Source organism: Haliaeetus leucocephalus, unplaced genomic scaffold, assembly GCF_000737465.1.
Source record: "Haliaeetus leucocephalus isolate CR32 unplaced genomic scaffold, Haliaeetus_leucocephalus-4.0 Scaffold213, whole genome shotgun sequence".
Classification (NCBI taxonomy): Eukaryota; Metazoa; Chordata; class Aves; order Accipitriformes; family Accipitridae; genus Haliaeetus; species Haliaeetus leucocephalus.
Window position 1 is genome coordinate 36,594 of NW_010972649.1, and position 15,983 is coordinate 52,576.

The 15,983-nt window shown below is 37.8% G+C and overlaps 1 protein-coding gene across 2 annotated transcripts in view; it reads left to right on the top strand.

The window, feature by feature from the left end:
* Positions 1 to 15,983, top strand: part of SIPA1L1 (signal-induced proliferation-associated 1 like 1) — an 80,228-nt gene that overhangs the window by 15,078 nt on the left and 49,167 nt on the right. For both annotated transcript variants that reach the window (XM_010566476.1, XM_010566477.1), the window contains exons 4-6: positions 5,206 to 5,380; positions 13,734 to 13,837; positions 15,056 to 15,213. In XM_010566476.1, the coding sequence (XP_010564778.1) occupies positions 5,206 to 5,380; positions 13,734 to 13,837; positions 15,056 to 15,213 (437 nt within the window). The remainder of the gene's footprint in view (positions 1 to 5,205; positions 5,381 to 13,733; positions 13,838 to 15,055; positions 15,214 to 15,983) is intronic.

Below are 15,983 nucleotides of genomic sequence, written 5' to 3' on the forward strand. Positions count from 1 at the left end.
GATGATTAGAGCAGTGATTCCAAATATGCACATATTCAGTGTTTATGATTTGTTACCTGAGCCTAAACCTAATCTGCACTTCATCCAGAATCAAATTTATCAGGCTCTTGGAGACTTAAGGGTATCTTTCAAATCTCTTGCCAAAGTTTTCTGTTTCAGCAGAGGAAGCAATAGAATTTAATTCAACATGGCTCCATAAGTGAGCCTTTGGATTAGGATCAGTACCTTCCAGATATGACCATCAAGAACCTGCAGTGGGAAAATTTTCACAAAGAAAAAAAAATCTAGCAGAAAGTTCTACTTAAAATAATAAATTCCAAAGTTATTTCTAGTAAATATCTAATTTGAAAGGCAATTTAGCATAATTTGCTTCAGGAGTCGGTTATCTAAAAAAGTGTGAGATTAAATTATCCTTATTTCATATCCTATATGTCATTAAACTCCCACAATATGGTGTATAGTATAGTTTTCTGTTACTACTTAAACTTTTGAAAATCATTAAGGATAAGCAATAGTTAAAATTGTATTATCTACATCAAAGTATTTTCTGTTTTTTGCAGTAATGAAACAGTTTGACACTTCTAACAGAAAAAGATAAGCATGCTCTGTACTAATTAGAAGCTGCATTTTTTATCAATTCCAAGCTAACAGAAAAATTTGGGTAACAGCTGCTCTACTAATTAGGTACACAGAATGTTTATCACTTCTTCTTGCTGAGTGTCACACTGTTTCATTACAGTACAAACAGGTGCCTGTTTGATATAGCAAATAAGATGTCTTGTAATTTTAAGAGTTAAGACTATAAAGTGACCTTAGCCTGACTTAGCCACTGAATTTCACCCAGTAAGCCCTTCATTGAGCCAAATTCACATGCACCAGTTTTCATTAAGATAGCCTATCTTTTTTTATATATTTGAGTGAGGTTTTAAAGCAGTTGGTTGTTTTCATATTTAAGAATTTGCAGTTCTTTATTTGAATTGATCTGCTTTCAGCTTCCAGACTTCTGATAGCTTTCTCTGCTACATCTTAAGAGTCATTTTGGTGTGAGATTTTTTCCCAGCAAAGGTTTTTGTGTGCAATGATTGAATCATCTGTTGGTCTTGTTTATGATAAACTAAACAGATTGCACTTTTCAAGTCTTTCACTGCAACATATTTTCTCTGAATTTCATATCACTTTTATGGCTGAGCTCTGTCTCTTCTGCTCTTTCAATATCTGCATATGACATCCAGTGTCAGAATGGGAATATTCTTCTTGCCCCAATTTTGTATCAGCGTTGTATGTCAAGCTGCATGTTCATTACTTCCCCTTAGATTGCTAGAGTCATAGTAACATCTGCTGTTCTGTACATATGGCCCCCATTGTCACCTAGCTGTTCTTTTATTGGCTTTATTAAAATGCATTCATTTGAATGGTTCTGTGTTAAAAAGCAACACAATTGTTCCATAGGGCTGTGCTAACTTCCTGGCTAATTACCATCTACTAATCTTTGCCTTGAATGCAGAGTTCACAGTAACTTACTTTAGGTTTACTTCCAAGTATTATTTAAAAATTTGAACATCAGGGCAGTTACTGATTTATTCCAGTAGAAGTTTATCTTTATGGCAGTTCCTCATTCACAGAAATACTGTGAAATGTCAGTCGGTTTTTAGTATAATTCCATATTTGTAATATAAACTTGCTGACTGCTTAAATCCAAGATAGGCTTTCCGCTGTCTTGCACTGGGTGCTAGACAAATACTTGAAGTGTACTTTTCCCACATATATAAATATGTAAATACTTCTAGATTATTAAAATGAAGCTGCTACTTTAGGAGGTTTACCACAGCAGAATTCATCCTTCAACTCCTTTTTTTAGCTTTTACTTGGAGTTATTACACTTCTAAGGACCCTAGATTTATCAGAAGGAGGTGTAGTAATGGGGACTGCATGCCTTTCTTCCCCCAGATCCGCTTTTTTGAATCAGAAATACCAGCTTGTGTTGTCCTTATGAAACTTTTTTTTTGACGTTCAGCAAATCTAAGAATATAGCTAGAAGGCATATCCTGCTCTTTGTATAGTTCTTATTTAGCTTCTTAGCTAAATTTTCATTTTCAAAGCATTTTTCAAAGCAATAAAGGACAGTTGTTTGGTTGCTTGTGGATGCTGTGGATCCTCTTTATGTTTATGCCCTTGAAAATACTTCCTTCACCAGAAATTGAAGCTTAAATAGTGTAGGTGTGCTTGGTGAGAATGGTTTTCTTTGTCCTTATTTATTCAAGTAAAATTACTAGAAACTATTGTAATTAGCAGTGCAGCTAAGGCATTGTGGTCCGATGAAACACTTCCACCCATTGTATTTCTCTGGGAGTGGACAAAGAGCATTATCTGAGCAGCAAACGTTGCCTGAACAGTCCAAGACAGGATCTGCTACTAATGATACAGAAATTGATGGCAGTGGTTCTGGCAGGAGTGACAGCAGTGCCACCTCTCCACCACCCTTCTTCTCTCCCCTCCTGTCTCCTCCTTTCCAACATGTCAGCAGTAGCTGGTCCAGGTTCTCTGTGAGAGCACATAGCCCTGTCGGCAAAGGCACGAAGTTTGGCTGCTGTGAGGCAATAAGCTTGCAGTGAGCGGGATCACATAGTTTGCTAGCTAAGCAGAAATCATAGAAATGTACCTGCAAACTTCATCTAGCTCCCATGATTCCTGAGCAAATTTAAATCTTAATCAAACAGTCGTCATGCAGAATGTTTTACACCAAAAAAAAAAAAAGCATGAGCCATCCATCTGTATCTGGATTGTTTTGAGTATTGTGTACACTGATGGTTGTTTTGATTTTTTTGTATTTTTTAGTGAACGGAGAGTTGAAATAATAAATTGTAACATTAATTTGCATGTGCTCAGTATTTGTTTTACAAATAAGTATCTTTGCTTCCAGTCTTAATACTTCGATGCCCAAAATATGCAGTTTTTATTCTTAAAGGTGAATGGTTTTGGTTTGGTCTCTAGTGCTGAAAGAGCATATCTCCTTTATAGTTACACAGAAAGCATTTCAAATAGTTAATGAGAGAAAAGGAAATAGAAATGTTACTTCAATGCACAAAATTGATTCCCCCCTCCTCCCTCCCCCCCACTTTCAGTTGAAATTTTGGAAGTTGGCCCGTGAATGTTTCTTTCATAAGGAATAGATTGAGATGAGGATGGGTAGAGAGAGTGGGGGTTGTTTAGCCTAGAGAAGAGAGGGCTCCAGGGAGACCTTATAGCAGCCTTCCAGTACTTAAAGGAGACCTATAGGGAAGATGGGGAGGGACTCTTCATCAGGGAGTGTAGAGATAGGATGAGGGGTAATGGTTTTAAACTGAAAGAGGGTAGATTTGGATTAGATAATGGGAAGAAATTCTTTACCATGAGAGTGGTGAGACAGTGGAACAGATTGCCCAGAGAAGCTGTGGATGCCCCATCCCTGGCAGTGTTCAAGGCCGGGTTGGATGGGGCTTTGAGCAACCTGGTCTAATGGAAGGTGTCCCTGCCCATGGCAGGGGGGTTGGAACTAGATGATCTTTAAGGTCCCTTCCAACACAGACCATTCTATGATTCTGTGCTGTATTCATATTTTATTATAAGAAATTTGGATATATTTAGAAGGTGCAAGTTGGGTAGTCACTGTGTCAAATGATAAAATAAGGGACATCCTGGAGGGGAAAAAAAAGAAGCCTAGAACTCTGACTTATTACATATGCTTAACTTCTCTAACAGGAGTAATCAAGCCAGGTTGCTCTTCACCCTTCTTTTTTCCCCTCCTTATTTTCCTACTGCTAATACTTTATCCCTGTCACCATTCATCCTTGGTAGTAAAAGAAGAATACAGTAAAATTGCAATTTTCAGAGGTTTTTTAATTTTAAAATTTACTTTTAGAGACAGAGTAGGATGGCTTCTGAGGGCTTTTAAATTATCCCACCATAAACATAAGAAGTTAAAATCGATTAATTTCGGTTTAATTATGTGTGTCCACATCGTCCCAGCAAGTTCCAAAACCTTTTGTCTCGCAACCTGTGACAGAAGCTTTGAGAGCAAGTCACAGTATATTCAGATGACACTGCTTCCAGTGCCCTTGCAAATAACTGTTTTCACTTCCCACTAACCTGTAGCCCAAACTTGCAAATCTCATGCCAGTTTCGAAAGACTTTCTTATGATGTTGCTCTGGCAGATCTGCTTGGTATTTATGTAAAATGGAGCCTCTGCAGAAATTTGTGTGGAGAAGGAAAGATTATTTACCCTGCAATAAGTATGCATTTTTACTAGATGAATTTCATGCGTAAACTCCAAGGCTTTCCTTTGTACTCTGCCAGTCAGAGCTCCTGCCTGTGAAATTGGTTTTGGTGATCGCAGTAAATGGCTGTGGGTGCTGCTTTCTTCCCTTCTGTTTCTGTAGTCCAGACATGAAGGGCACAGGTATGATCCTTTTTGCGTGTGCATCAATTTGGAATTGGTGGGAATAGTTTGCTTTGAAAAATCACAATTATGGTTGAGTAAAAAATTACTTTATTCACATCTTCAGTTTCTGCTGTATTGGGAACATCCAACATAAAATTAGAGGAAAAATGGAACTAAAGACCACAAATATAGTTGAAGGTCTATGCTAGTAAATAATATCTCTAAAGTATTACCAGCATTTCTCAATTTAGTTCTTTTCTTTGTTACTGCATTTCTAAGTCAAAGGCGTCCAACTGAATGCCATGGCTTCTTTCAACATTACTAACAGGTGAATGCACTAATAGGTGAATAATTTTTATCTTGTCTTACATGCTGTGCCCTACCCTTCTGTGTGGAAGGTTTAGTATAGGATAGTAACCATGGTACCAGCCTAGGAGTGAGAGTCAAGTTCTGGCATTACTGAGCCAGCGCTTTCCATGTGGCTCAATGCAAGACATTCGCCATTGGCAAGCTGCAGTGTTGTCTTCCTGAAAATAAGGAACATAAATGTTTGTTTCACTTCAGAAAGCATTTTGACATCTTCTGATGAAATATGCCATCATCAAGGCAATTATAGGGGAAGACAATGAGAATATTTGGAACTAGGCTAACATTTGAAATCAGACTGATAATTAGGTATTTTTTTCTTTGTGAATTATGAGTTTATCAGAAAATGTGGAGAATTCAATAAATAAGTTGCTGCATAACTTGGTATACATATAAGATTTTAACCTTCTTCTCTTTGCAGTTAAGTTACCAGCTTAAGGTGGGTATCATGTACTGCAAAGCCGGGCAAAGCACAGAAGAGGAAATGTATAATAATGAATCAGCAGGTCCAGCCTTTGAAGAGTTTCTTCAGCTCTTGGGAGAACGAGTTAGACTCAAGGGATTTGAAAAGTATCGTGCTCAGCTGGATACCAAGAGTAAGGCTTTTTCATTTATATTTTTTTTCCCTTAAGTGAACAAAATGCATCATATGGTTGCTAACTGACTTTTTATAGAGAGTTCTTAAAAATAACCTCTTAGCTGTAGGAAGACAGTTGCTCAATATTAGAAGTGAAAGCAGAGCAAGTACGTAATTTGACCCATACCCATATGGTCTTTCAACTCTGGTAATTATTGGGTTTTTGTACTAATTTGGTAGGAAATTATCACTAAAGCTGCAACAAGAAACCAGTAACTATGGAACCATTAATGGTGTTGCAAATCCATCATCAGTGTCTCGTCTAAAGAGTAATCAATACAGTTGGTATGTCATAATTTTTTTTAATGATATGCTAAGAGACTGTCACCAAAAAAGTTTTGAGAACCCATCTATGTAACTCCACCTTGGCAAGTTGATCTATTGCTTTTGTGCTGTGTCTGTTGCATGTAGTTTTTCTTCTAGGCAGTTTTGTCTTCCTCCTGCTATCAAATGTATTCCTCCCTCTGTGATTTCTTTCTTCTGAGTTATGGAAATTAGACTGGATTTGTTGGTTAGGTTATCAGCTTTAACTGTAAAACATATTGGAACAAAAATGCAGCTGAAAGATGATCTTAGGTGACAGTATCTATAAAAGAAACTCCCTACTTTTGGAATCAAGCTTGTGAAATACCTGTTTATCAGCTAGCGCATGCTATATTCAATTTGTAAATCTATTTTAAATACTTAGGGGAATTTTTGGCCTGTCTTCCTTTTCTTTGAGTATTGGAACTAACCAGTGGAAATATTGCTATTTTGCTCCCTTGCAGCAAAGGAAAATAATGAGTTGATTTGTGAAAGCTGAAAAGCATTCATCAACTTCAGTGCAGCAAAAACTGTGCTCTTGTTATGGGTCTCCTATCACAAAGACAGTAACTTGCTGTGCTTTAGTGCTGCACCATTCTACCTTGTGTCCTTAATTCTTACAGGGATCATGTTGCCATCTCTTCAGGCTGTTCTCAATCAGTCTTAATCATCACTCCTCATAGGGTTATTGTTGTGGTTTAAGCCCAGCTGGCAACAAAGCACCAAGAGGCCACTTGCTCACTTTCCCAGTGGGACAAGGAGGAGAAAATAAAACGAAAAGCTTGTGGGTCGAGACAAGGACATGGAGGGATCACTCACCAATTATTGTCATGGACAAAAAAAAGACTCCACTTGGGAAAAAACCCAAATCAATTCAATTTCTTACCAATCAAACCAAACAAGGATAATGGGAAGTAAAACCCAATCTTAAACCACCTTCCCCCACCCTTCCCTTCTTCCCAGGCTCAACTCCACTCCCCATTTTCTCTCCCTCCTCCCCCCAGCAGCGCAGGAGGACGGGGAATGGGGGTTGGGGTCAGTTCATCACACCTCGTCTCTGCCGCTCCTTCCTCCTCAGGGGCAGGACTCCTCACGCTCTTCCCCTGCTCCACCGTGGGGTCCCTCCCACGGGAGACAGCCCTTCACGAACACCTCCAACGTGAGCCCTTTCTGCGGGCTGCAGTTCCTCACAAACTCCCCTGGCGAGGGTCCTTTCTGTGGGCCTCGGAAGGAAGCGGCTGCTCCCGGGCGGGCTCTCCCACGGAGTCCCGGCCATCTTGGGGGGCATCCCCCTGCTCCGGTGTGGGGCCCTTCCACAGCCTGCAGGTGGGCATCTGCTCCCCCGCTCCCCTCCGTGGGCTGGGGGGGACAGCCTGCCGCCTCACCGCGGGCTGCAGGGGCATCCCCTCATCCTCCTCCTTCCTCCCTGACCTCGGTGTCTGCACAGGGGTTCCTCTCACATCCCACTCCTCTCTCCGCTGCAGGTTCCCCTTCTTAAATCCGTTCTCCCAGAGGCACTGCCACCGTCGCTGATGGGCTCGGCCTGGGCCAGAGGAAACTCTGACTTGGAGCTGGGGAAGCTTCCAGCAGCTTCTCACAGGAGCCACCCTGTTAGCCCCCCTGCCCTGCTACCACCACACCCCCCCCCAACCCAAAACTGTTATAAAACTTTCTGTGGTTTTAAACCTAAATTAATACCACTTTTGCACACATTTACTATTGAGCCTGCTTTCTTTTAGTTGCAATACTTATGTTTCCTCTGTTGTATTTACTCCCTTGAGTGCATTTACACATTATGGTTCTATCTCCTCTATGCTTTTGTGGTGGTACCCTTAATAAGCCAAGTCTCTCTTACTCGTATGGGACACATGGATTTATCTGCTTCCCACACATACACACACATGCAGTATTACCTGGTAGCCTTCCTCCGCACTCATCCAAGTCTGAATTCAGTCTCTTTAATTTTAGCGGCTAGGATTATATACATGATTCCAGATGAGATCCAGGCAGTTTATTGCTGTAACAGTTTCTTCCCTTTACTGGAAATATATTGTACAATAATTCTCAGGCTGGCTTTTCCTTTTCTGCAGCTCCAAAGTGTTATTTTATCAGTTATAAAAATAAGCTAGGTCAAAAATCAAATGTGTATGGAAAACAGAGAAAATGTTTATTATTTCATAGCTTCTGGGTTTATATTGTGACCTCCTTGTTACTTTCAGTAGTTCAAGTAAAATCCTTTCTTCCCTTTCTTCTAGTTTAGTTAAGACACCTGAAAAAAAAGCCCTCTTTTTGGTGTCAGTCCACACACACTGGTTTCTAGTACATATAAATGCTCTTATGATTAAGGGTTGATTCATCTGTTCAGATATACCCATGAAAGCTGTAACTGTGTCTCAAGTACTTGCTTGAAATTTTCTTCTAAAAAGCAGAATTTTCCAGTAAAGTTTGTGTTCCTTCTTGTTGCTTCTGAGTCAGTGAAAGAATTTTGTCAGGTTTTCATTCTGTGTACTACAATCTAGCACCTGTTGAATGGACATGTATGTAAACTTTTAGTTGACTGAATCTCTCCTGGTTTTAGGATTTGTCTTGTTGTAATGAAGGTTTTCTACTCCATGTTGAGAGCCTACATGTCTTTTTACATTGCCCCCTAGACCTGCCAGCTCCATTCTGTATCAAAAGATACAAAAAGGCTTTATGTGAACACTTCAGTGTGGTCAGAGAGGAAGGAGGATGCTCTGGGTGGAAACTGCTGCGTTCATGAAGGGTTTCCTACATTCTCTTTCAGTCAAGGTTTACAAGCTCAGGTGTAGGACTGTGGGACGTCTAGCTGATGTGGGATCAGCTAGGACTGCTTAGGAGCTCCTAAGTTGTCTGAAATCTTTCAGGTTATGTTTTCTGCAGGCTTACTGAGGAAACACGTGACTACACAGCATACGTGAGTTCTTAACGAGCAGGTTTAGACAGCAGCAAACATTAACAGTTGCAATAGTTTTTTTTAATTGATCTTGATGGTGCTATGTTTTCCTTTCTGCAAGTATGCAAAGCACAGACTGGAAGTGGTGGAAGAGAAGGTGGTGTTTTGGGGCCACAACACTAAGCTCTTTGGATAGCTACGTTCAGAAACCCTTATTGCATATTCTGCATAGGAAATGGCAAGGGAAAAAAAGCCACCTTGTGGTAGGCAAAATGCTAAAGACCAGAGATGGTCACAAGAGCTGCACCTCCGGTGTGGGGAATATGTGAACAGCAGAATACATACAGGTAATACATCTTTGATAGCTACCCTAAGTAATCAGTCAGGCTTTTCTGCCTTGGCCCTAACACAGAAAGGCCTGCATAGGAGGAGATTGTGGTCTATACCATGACATAGGTTTATAGGGTTTTGTTGAAATGGCTAGGTCTACAGCTAGGAAGCAAGCTTCTCCCTTCTCCAGCTCTGTGCTCTTCCCTTGCTAAAGATTGCTGTCATGAAATAGTTCTTGCAGTCTCATTACTCAGGAAATTTTCCTGCATAAAAATTCTGTTTAATGTCAGCACAGTTGATTGCAAAGATGCTCTTAAAAACAAATGTATGTTCATTAACTTGCAAGAAAGGTCAGAGCTATGTAGGCTACTTTACTAGTTCCTATACCTTTGACAATACTTTGCAACCTATGAAGAGCAGATGTATGATGTAAGATATGATGAAGGATTTTCTCAGCATGGAAGGAAGCTGATTTGTATACATACTCTGGAAATTTTCACAAGATGTTTTTAATTTATGCAAATTTAGAAAAGTAAAGTTGCTCTAGCAAAAGGCAGTTTCACAACAGTTGTTGTTCTTAGAAATTTTTAGAATTAGGGACCTAATTGGTAAGTATTTGTAACAGAGCCAATTTTAAAAGGAGGAATCTCATGCATCCTATTAACTGAAAGCCTGTTTAAGTATATTGGATCTTTCAAGGGCTTTAGCTTTGGATCTCTGCCAGTGCCACTGTGGAAAAGAGCTGCTACTTCTAAAGTTTTGTTTGTATATTTCTAGAATTACCAGAGGGGAAGCAGTCTATCTCATGGCAGCCTGCAGACTTTGGATAGGAAATAGAGCTTGAAAATGTCATCTATCCCATGGTTGCTAGGAAGTTTATGGGTATCACTTTAAAGTAATAAACATCACAGTAATCTTTCAAATTATAACTTCAGTCATTTTACTTTATTCTCTAGTTGTAATGCATGCTTTATTTCCCTCCCCCTCACTTAGTCTGATTTCTCAATGTTTTAAATTGGTAAATGCGATCAGCTGGATAATGCTAGGCCTGGTAACCTGGCATGTGTCCAGCAGAGTGGTAGCATGGTTGGTGCAGGAAATGAAGGAGATTGATTAATGTGAGTTGTAGGAGTTCATGAATTATCTATTTGATGGGATTATATATATAGCTAATAATGGTATATTTCTGTATTAGATGTTTATACTGCATGACTTTTTGGTTAAGACATGAGAAGAATATAAAAACTACAGAAGATACTAAATAGATTAAAAATCTAGGGAATTAATGGACTTCAAATTGTCATTTCATTTAGGGGTTGTCAATAACCCCCCATGTTTCTAATGAAATAAATCAGATAGATTACCTTATCTTGTACTATTTAACATCTTTTCAACCACATGGAAGTAAGAGTAGACTTACTGTTGGGTCTGAGACATTTGCTGGGAGACCAATAGCCAATGGAGGTCGGAGGTTCCTCAATTGCTTAAGAAGCAGAAATGGGTGTGCGGGAAGTCCATCTGCATTTCTCTGTATTTGTGTTACCCGTATACTTTTGTATGTTACAAAATAAAGGATTCTGTCCTCAGAAATAGTGTCTGAAAACAACTTGAATATTACAGAAGTCGAACATGAGTGCTTGGTGTAATCCTTGTGTGTAACAGAAAGGAGAGCAGGTTTGACAGGTACTGAATTTGGGCCAAATAACTAGGAGAAACTAGAAATAAGGCAGGGCTTTTTAGCAGCAAAGGTAGACAGGAACAACATTAAGCTCTGAAATGACTTGTTCTTGTGCATCTTTTATTGTGAGCACTGCTGCAGTTTGTAGCAATGGCTGTTCCTTCTCCTGACTCATCAATATAACTTATTTTTTGTTTTCCTGGAACTCCTTGCAACATGTTTTCCTTTGAAACACTGAGTTAGATTTTCTACTCATACTGTTTTGTATACAGTTTTCTAGTACAGAGGTTTTAAAAGCTGCTGTAGAAGCAGGATGACAAAGTCCTGTGCCTTCAGTGAGGTGAACTGATCAGCAGTAGTTTGTTAGTGTCAATCACAGTTTTGAGCACTGTTGGTGTTAGAAAAAAACACTTAAATGGGAGTCTGTTAAGAAAGTCCTTGTGAAGATAGCTGAGAAACATTGGAAGGAGAGAAGAATAAGGTGGGTTTGTAAAGGTGAATAATGATGGAAGGAAAAGAAGATCAGATAAGTCCTCAGCTACTAACCAAATCCAGCAATGGGACAAGACTGAGAAAGCAGCATTAATAGGTGCGCCATAAACTAATGGCAGGAAGAGATGTCTTCAGTGTAAAAAGGTGCTAATGAATTTGTAGATCCCTCAGGCCTCTGTTAAATGCAAGGAAATCAAAGTAGATTGTAGTGCTGGCTTACAGTTCTGACCTTGAAATGATGGATACTATTCCAGTGCACAGTCTTGGATTTTACTGCAATGGCAGTGATTTGATTTAAAGCAAACACCTGTAATTGTTGTGTTGTACTTCAGAAAAAGTATTCTAGATTTGTAAGAAAGAAGAAATCTGAATGGTGAGAAAGATGCACAGTCTGCAGTGGATATGGACTTCTGTTTGTAGTTGGATTTGAATAACAGGGATTTAAGCTCTGCAGTACTTGGAAATAATTGGAATCATTAAACATGTCATTTGAATTGTAGCCTTATTACTTAGTTTGCAGAATTGGTGCTGTTCTAAGAAAGAACCCTTTTCTGCCTGAAATGAAGTTCATCCAGGAAAGTTGAAAGTTTGGTTTAAATGCATAGGTGTTGTTCTAGCATATTATTTGTCAGAATTGCTTCATTCTTTTCTTCTTCCCCTCTTTTGGCACCTTCCTTCCCCGTCTGTCATCTTACCGACTTCCATTTCTTTTTTGCACCTGCTCCCCCTTTCCAGTTCTTCATAATATTTATGTATGCTTTGTTTATGAAAGGTGATGTACAAATTAGCGTATTTACAGGTAAACACAAAAAAGCCAGTAAGGAGTTATGTTGATGTTTAGGTGACTTTCAGTTGCATCTACCTCCTTCAGCGTTCATTGTAATGATCAGGCAGAGGATGGAGGCTGCTGTGAACTGAGTGCAAGATGAAGTTACTACCGTTCAGCCGTTGTGCTGTTGTAATTAGCATTAAAAAGAAAATGTTTAGCAGGTAGCTAGTTTTTCATAATGGCAGTGTTGGATGCTGGAAAAGAGAGCCCAATCTCCTTGAAACAGTAATTGGGGGGGGGGGTTTACAAGATTCCAGGAATTTTTTTTTTTTTCTTATTCCCTTTTTATTCTATCTAGATGATTTGGAAATGCAAAATCACTATGCAGCTATAATGTAGAAAACTTACTATTTAATTTTATGGATGATGTTGCAGTTTTTAATTTACAGCAAAGCTACCTCTACTTTATTATTACAAATTTGACAGGAAACGAAAACTTCTTGTCAAAAGCTTATACCCAAAATCTGGGTAAATAAACTGTATTTATGCTATTGTAAATGCCTCACAAATCTCAGAGCTATTATCTCCTTAGTAACATGATTTCTCTGCTTATAAAAACTGCCAAGGTGTCATACTTAACAGCTTTTTAAAATACATTGCTATAAATAGCTGAGATTATATAATATAGTAGCATGTTTATATAACTTCAAATAACCAGGATGCTTTTTTCCATATATAAATCTAGTTACTTTTAAAATTCTCTTTGAAAATGGGCTTTTTTGCACTTTGGACAGCAGTTATATTTAATAGAATATATTCACTATTTCAGCTTTAAGTGTGTTACTACTTAAATTAATGGAACATTTTTCAAGGTCTTTTTTTTTTTTTTTTGTGAGAGAAAGAAAACGTAAAAACAGAAGTTCCCAGTTTGTCTGTAATCAAGTGTTGTCTTCAACCAACACTTTGTAAACTTTAATAATATCCCCTCTTCTTTTTTTCTTTCTAAACTTCATAATCCTAGTTTTTATCATTTTCTCTCCACATGGAAGTCTCTCCATCCACGTATAATTATTTTTGTGGCCTGTTTCTGGATCCCTTCTCTTTCTTCTATAACTTTTAAGATAGGGTGGCCAGAACCCAAAACAGGTGAGAGTACCTTTGATTAATATACAAGCATCATGATGTCATTGTTGTGGGCTTTTTCCATCATCAGCTGTAAGCATGCTAGCATCCTGTTTGGGTTTTTGACTGCTCCTATCCATAAAGCACCTGTTTTAGTGAAGGTTTTATCTGACTTCATTACAGTTAATGTAGAGTCCTGATATTTATGTTTAAAAGAACCCATTCTGTTCTTTCATATATTGTGGATTATATGTCCATTGATATTTAATTATGCATGAAATCATGGTATTCATTTGCAGTATCTGTCTACCTTCCTTTCTGAAATCCTTTTCACATTCCTTACAGTTCAGTTTCATTCCGATTAGCTTGAGATATTGGGTGGTGTCTGAAAATTATTTCAGACTTTGTTATCACTTTTCATGCTTAAATAGGCTTTCTTCAGGGTTTTCTGGTATAAATTCCCTATTCCTAACAAGTTCTTCATTAGGAAAAGTACACAAAATTACACATGCCATCTATTTGTGTCATTTGCTTTGGCAGGTGAATAAACTCTGGGTAAGTTTTTACTTGCTGACATTTCAGCTAGGATCAAGGGTGAATAGGAATTCTTGTCTTGCCTGATGATTTTCTTTGATAATAATGAAACTTTGGTTTTAAACTTTTTTAAACAATGCTTTTCTTTTCTCTTTTTTCTTTAACTGAAGCTGATTCGACAGGTACTCATTCTCTATACACAACATACAAGGACTATGAAATCATGTTCCACGTTTCTACTATGTTGCCATATACTCCAAACAACAAGCAACAGGTAAGGTAGACCATGCCTATTTAGAATTAGTTTTTCCTCCATCTCAAAAGTAGCTGAACTATTAAACATTTATGACAACTTTCATTTGTAACTAGCAAAGAAAACACTTGAAGAATCAAAAGTATCAAAAGTAAAACTGGCCATCTTTGTGTCAGAAAGATGAGCAAAGCAGATCATTGTAGGTACATCATAGGTAGATTTTCTGCATAGGACTGTTTTCTATTTAAATATGCATTATTTACTGAAACTTTGATGTAAACATTATACAATTATGTCAGTAGCACATCTGTGTTACATAAATAAGAGTTCGTATCTTATGTCAAAAGGACCATAGTGTACTTTACATGATTTTTCAACCTTCTGCAGCAAAGTCCACTGTGCTTTAAGGATTGCATTCAGCAAATTGTAATACACACAGAATCAGAGGTGATGAGTGGGTGGTTCAGCACACTACACAAGAAGACATGAGACAAAATATGTTTTTTGTTTTAAATTTTTTTTGTTATACTGAAGAGCTGTGTAGGCTGACCTTCTTTGTTACTCTGAAGTACCTGATCTTGTTAAATACTAGGCCATCTTGCTGTGTGTGATGTATATGCATTTTACTCTAGAAACTATGTTATTTTGTGTTTCTGTGAATAAAATAGCATTTTCCTTTAACAATAAAAGGTAACACAGCATTCTTTTTAGTTTGCTTTTGTCCACTAAATGTTAGACTACTTTGTAGTTTACCTTTCTTTTTTGCTGTAGTTTTGGATGTACTGAAAGAAGCCTATCAGAAAATTATTATAGTATGTCTTAAGCACAATGACAACTATTTTCCACTTGAAATAGAGCCTACTTGTGGCTTGTAAAAATGTGTGAAGTGGGGAATGTTTTCCAGCTTCCGTGTATCACTAACTACTCTGATACTAGCAGGTTTTGTTGTTGGTTTTCCTCTTTGTTTAGCTTAAAATTTTCCTTAACAAGATCTTCCTGTGTGTTACATGTAGAAATTAAATTGTTATGAAAATGAAAATGTCCATGCCTGAAATTTATTAGATGAGTAACTAACATTCTGGTACTTCTCATATAAATCCTCAACTGTTTTCGTTTCTGGCTTGAAGTATCATTTGAAATAAAAAAATTGAACAATAGTAATTTATAATAAAGATAAATAAATAATTGAAAATTGTGAAGAGCCTGTGTTTTAACCTATGCATCTTTTTTCTGTTAAAGCTTCTGAGAAAGCGACATATTGGAAATGATATTGTGACAATAGTTTTCCAGGAGCCTGGAGCACAACCATTCAGCCCAAAGAACATTCGATCCCACTTCCAGCACGTCTTTGTCATTGTAAGAGTGCACGGTCCCTGTACTGACAGCGTTTGTTACAGGTAGCTATTGCTAGTTTCACTGAAAACATGGAATTTGAGTGCAAAGGGAGGAGTCATTCCTCTTTTAAATTATCAGTAGGGAAACATAGTGAAAGATAGGGGTGGAGGAGATTTGGGGTCATGTGAATTTAGAACACTTTAAAAAGTCAATAGACACACATGAGTATGGAATGGAAACACACCCAGTAAGGAGATTAATGCTGTCAGTATGTGTGTACACACACACACGTGTGCACACACAGACGCATGCACGTACACACACATCAATCATTTGGGAATGATTTTGAAATTCCATTCTCACTTCTTTTTTGTTCTCTTCATTAAGAGTATGCTAGAAGAGTATTTCTGTATTGATTCTTACAAATTCACTTTTTGTTCAGATAATTGGGCATCAGCTTATGTTACATTTTTGAAATTTAGACAGTGAAAAAGTATGACTAACCTTTCAGAAAGAAGCTAAGCTCTCTGAAATATTTTGTCTGAAATATCTTCATTTCTTCTGTCATTTCAGTCCAACAAATAAATTCCGCAGCTTTATGCAGCAAAAAAAAAAAATCTTAGTGTGATCTTAAAGTCAATATGATTAAAATGGAAGATGGTAATTGGTAGTAACATATAGTAAAGAATTGCAAGATGAGATTCATATTCAGCATAAATTTTTTAACCAAATTGAAAGCATAATGTTTTTGAGTTACACTTCTTTTTACAATCAGTGAAACTTTTTACCTTTGGTGTATCCTGAACTCTTAATGTATTTTTATTTTAAATGT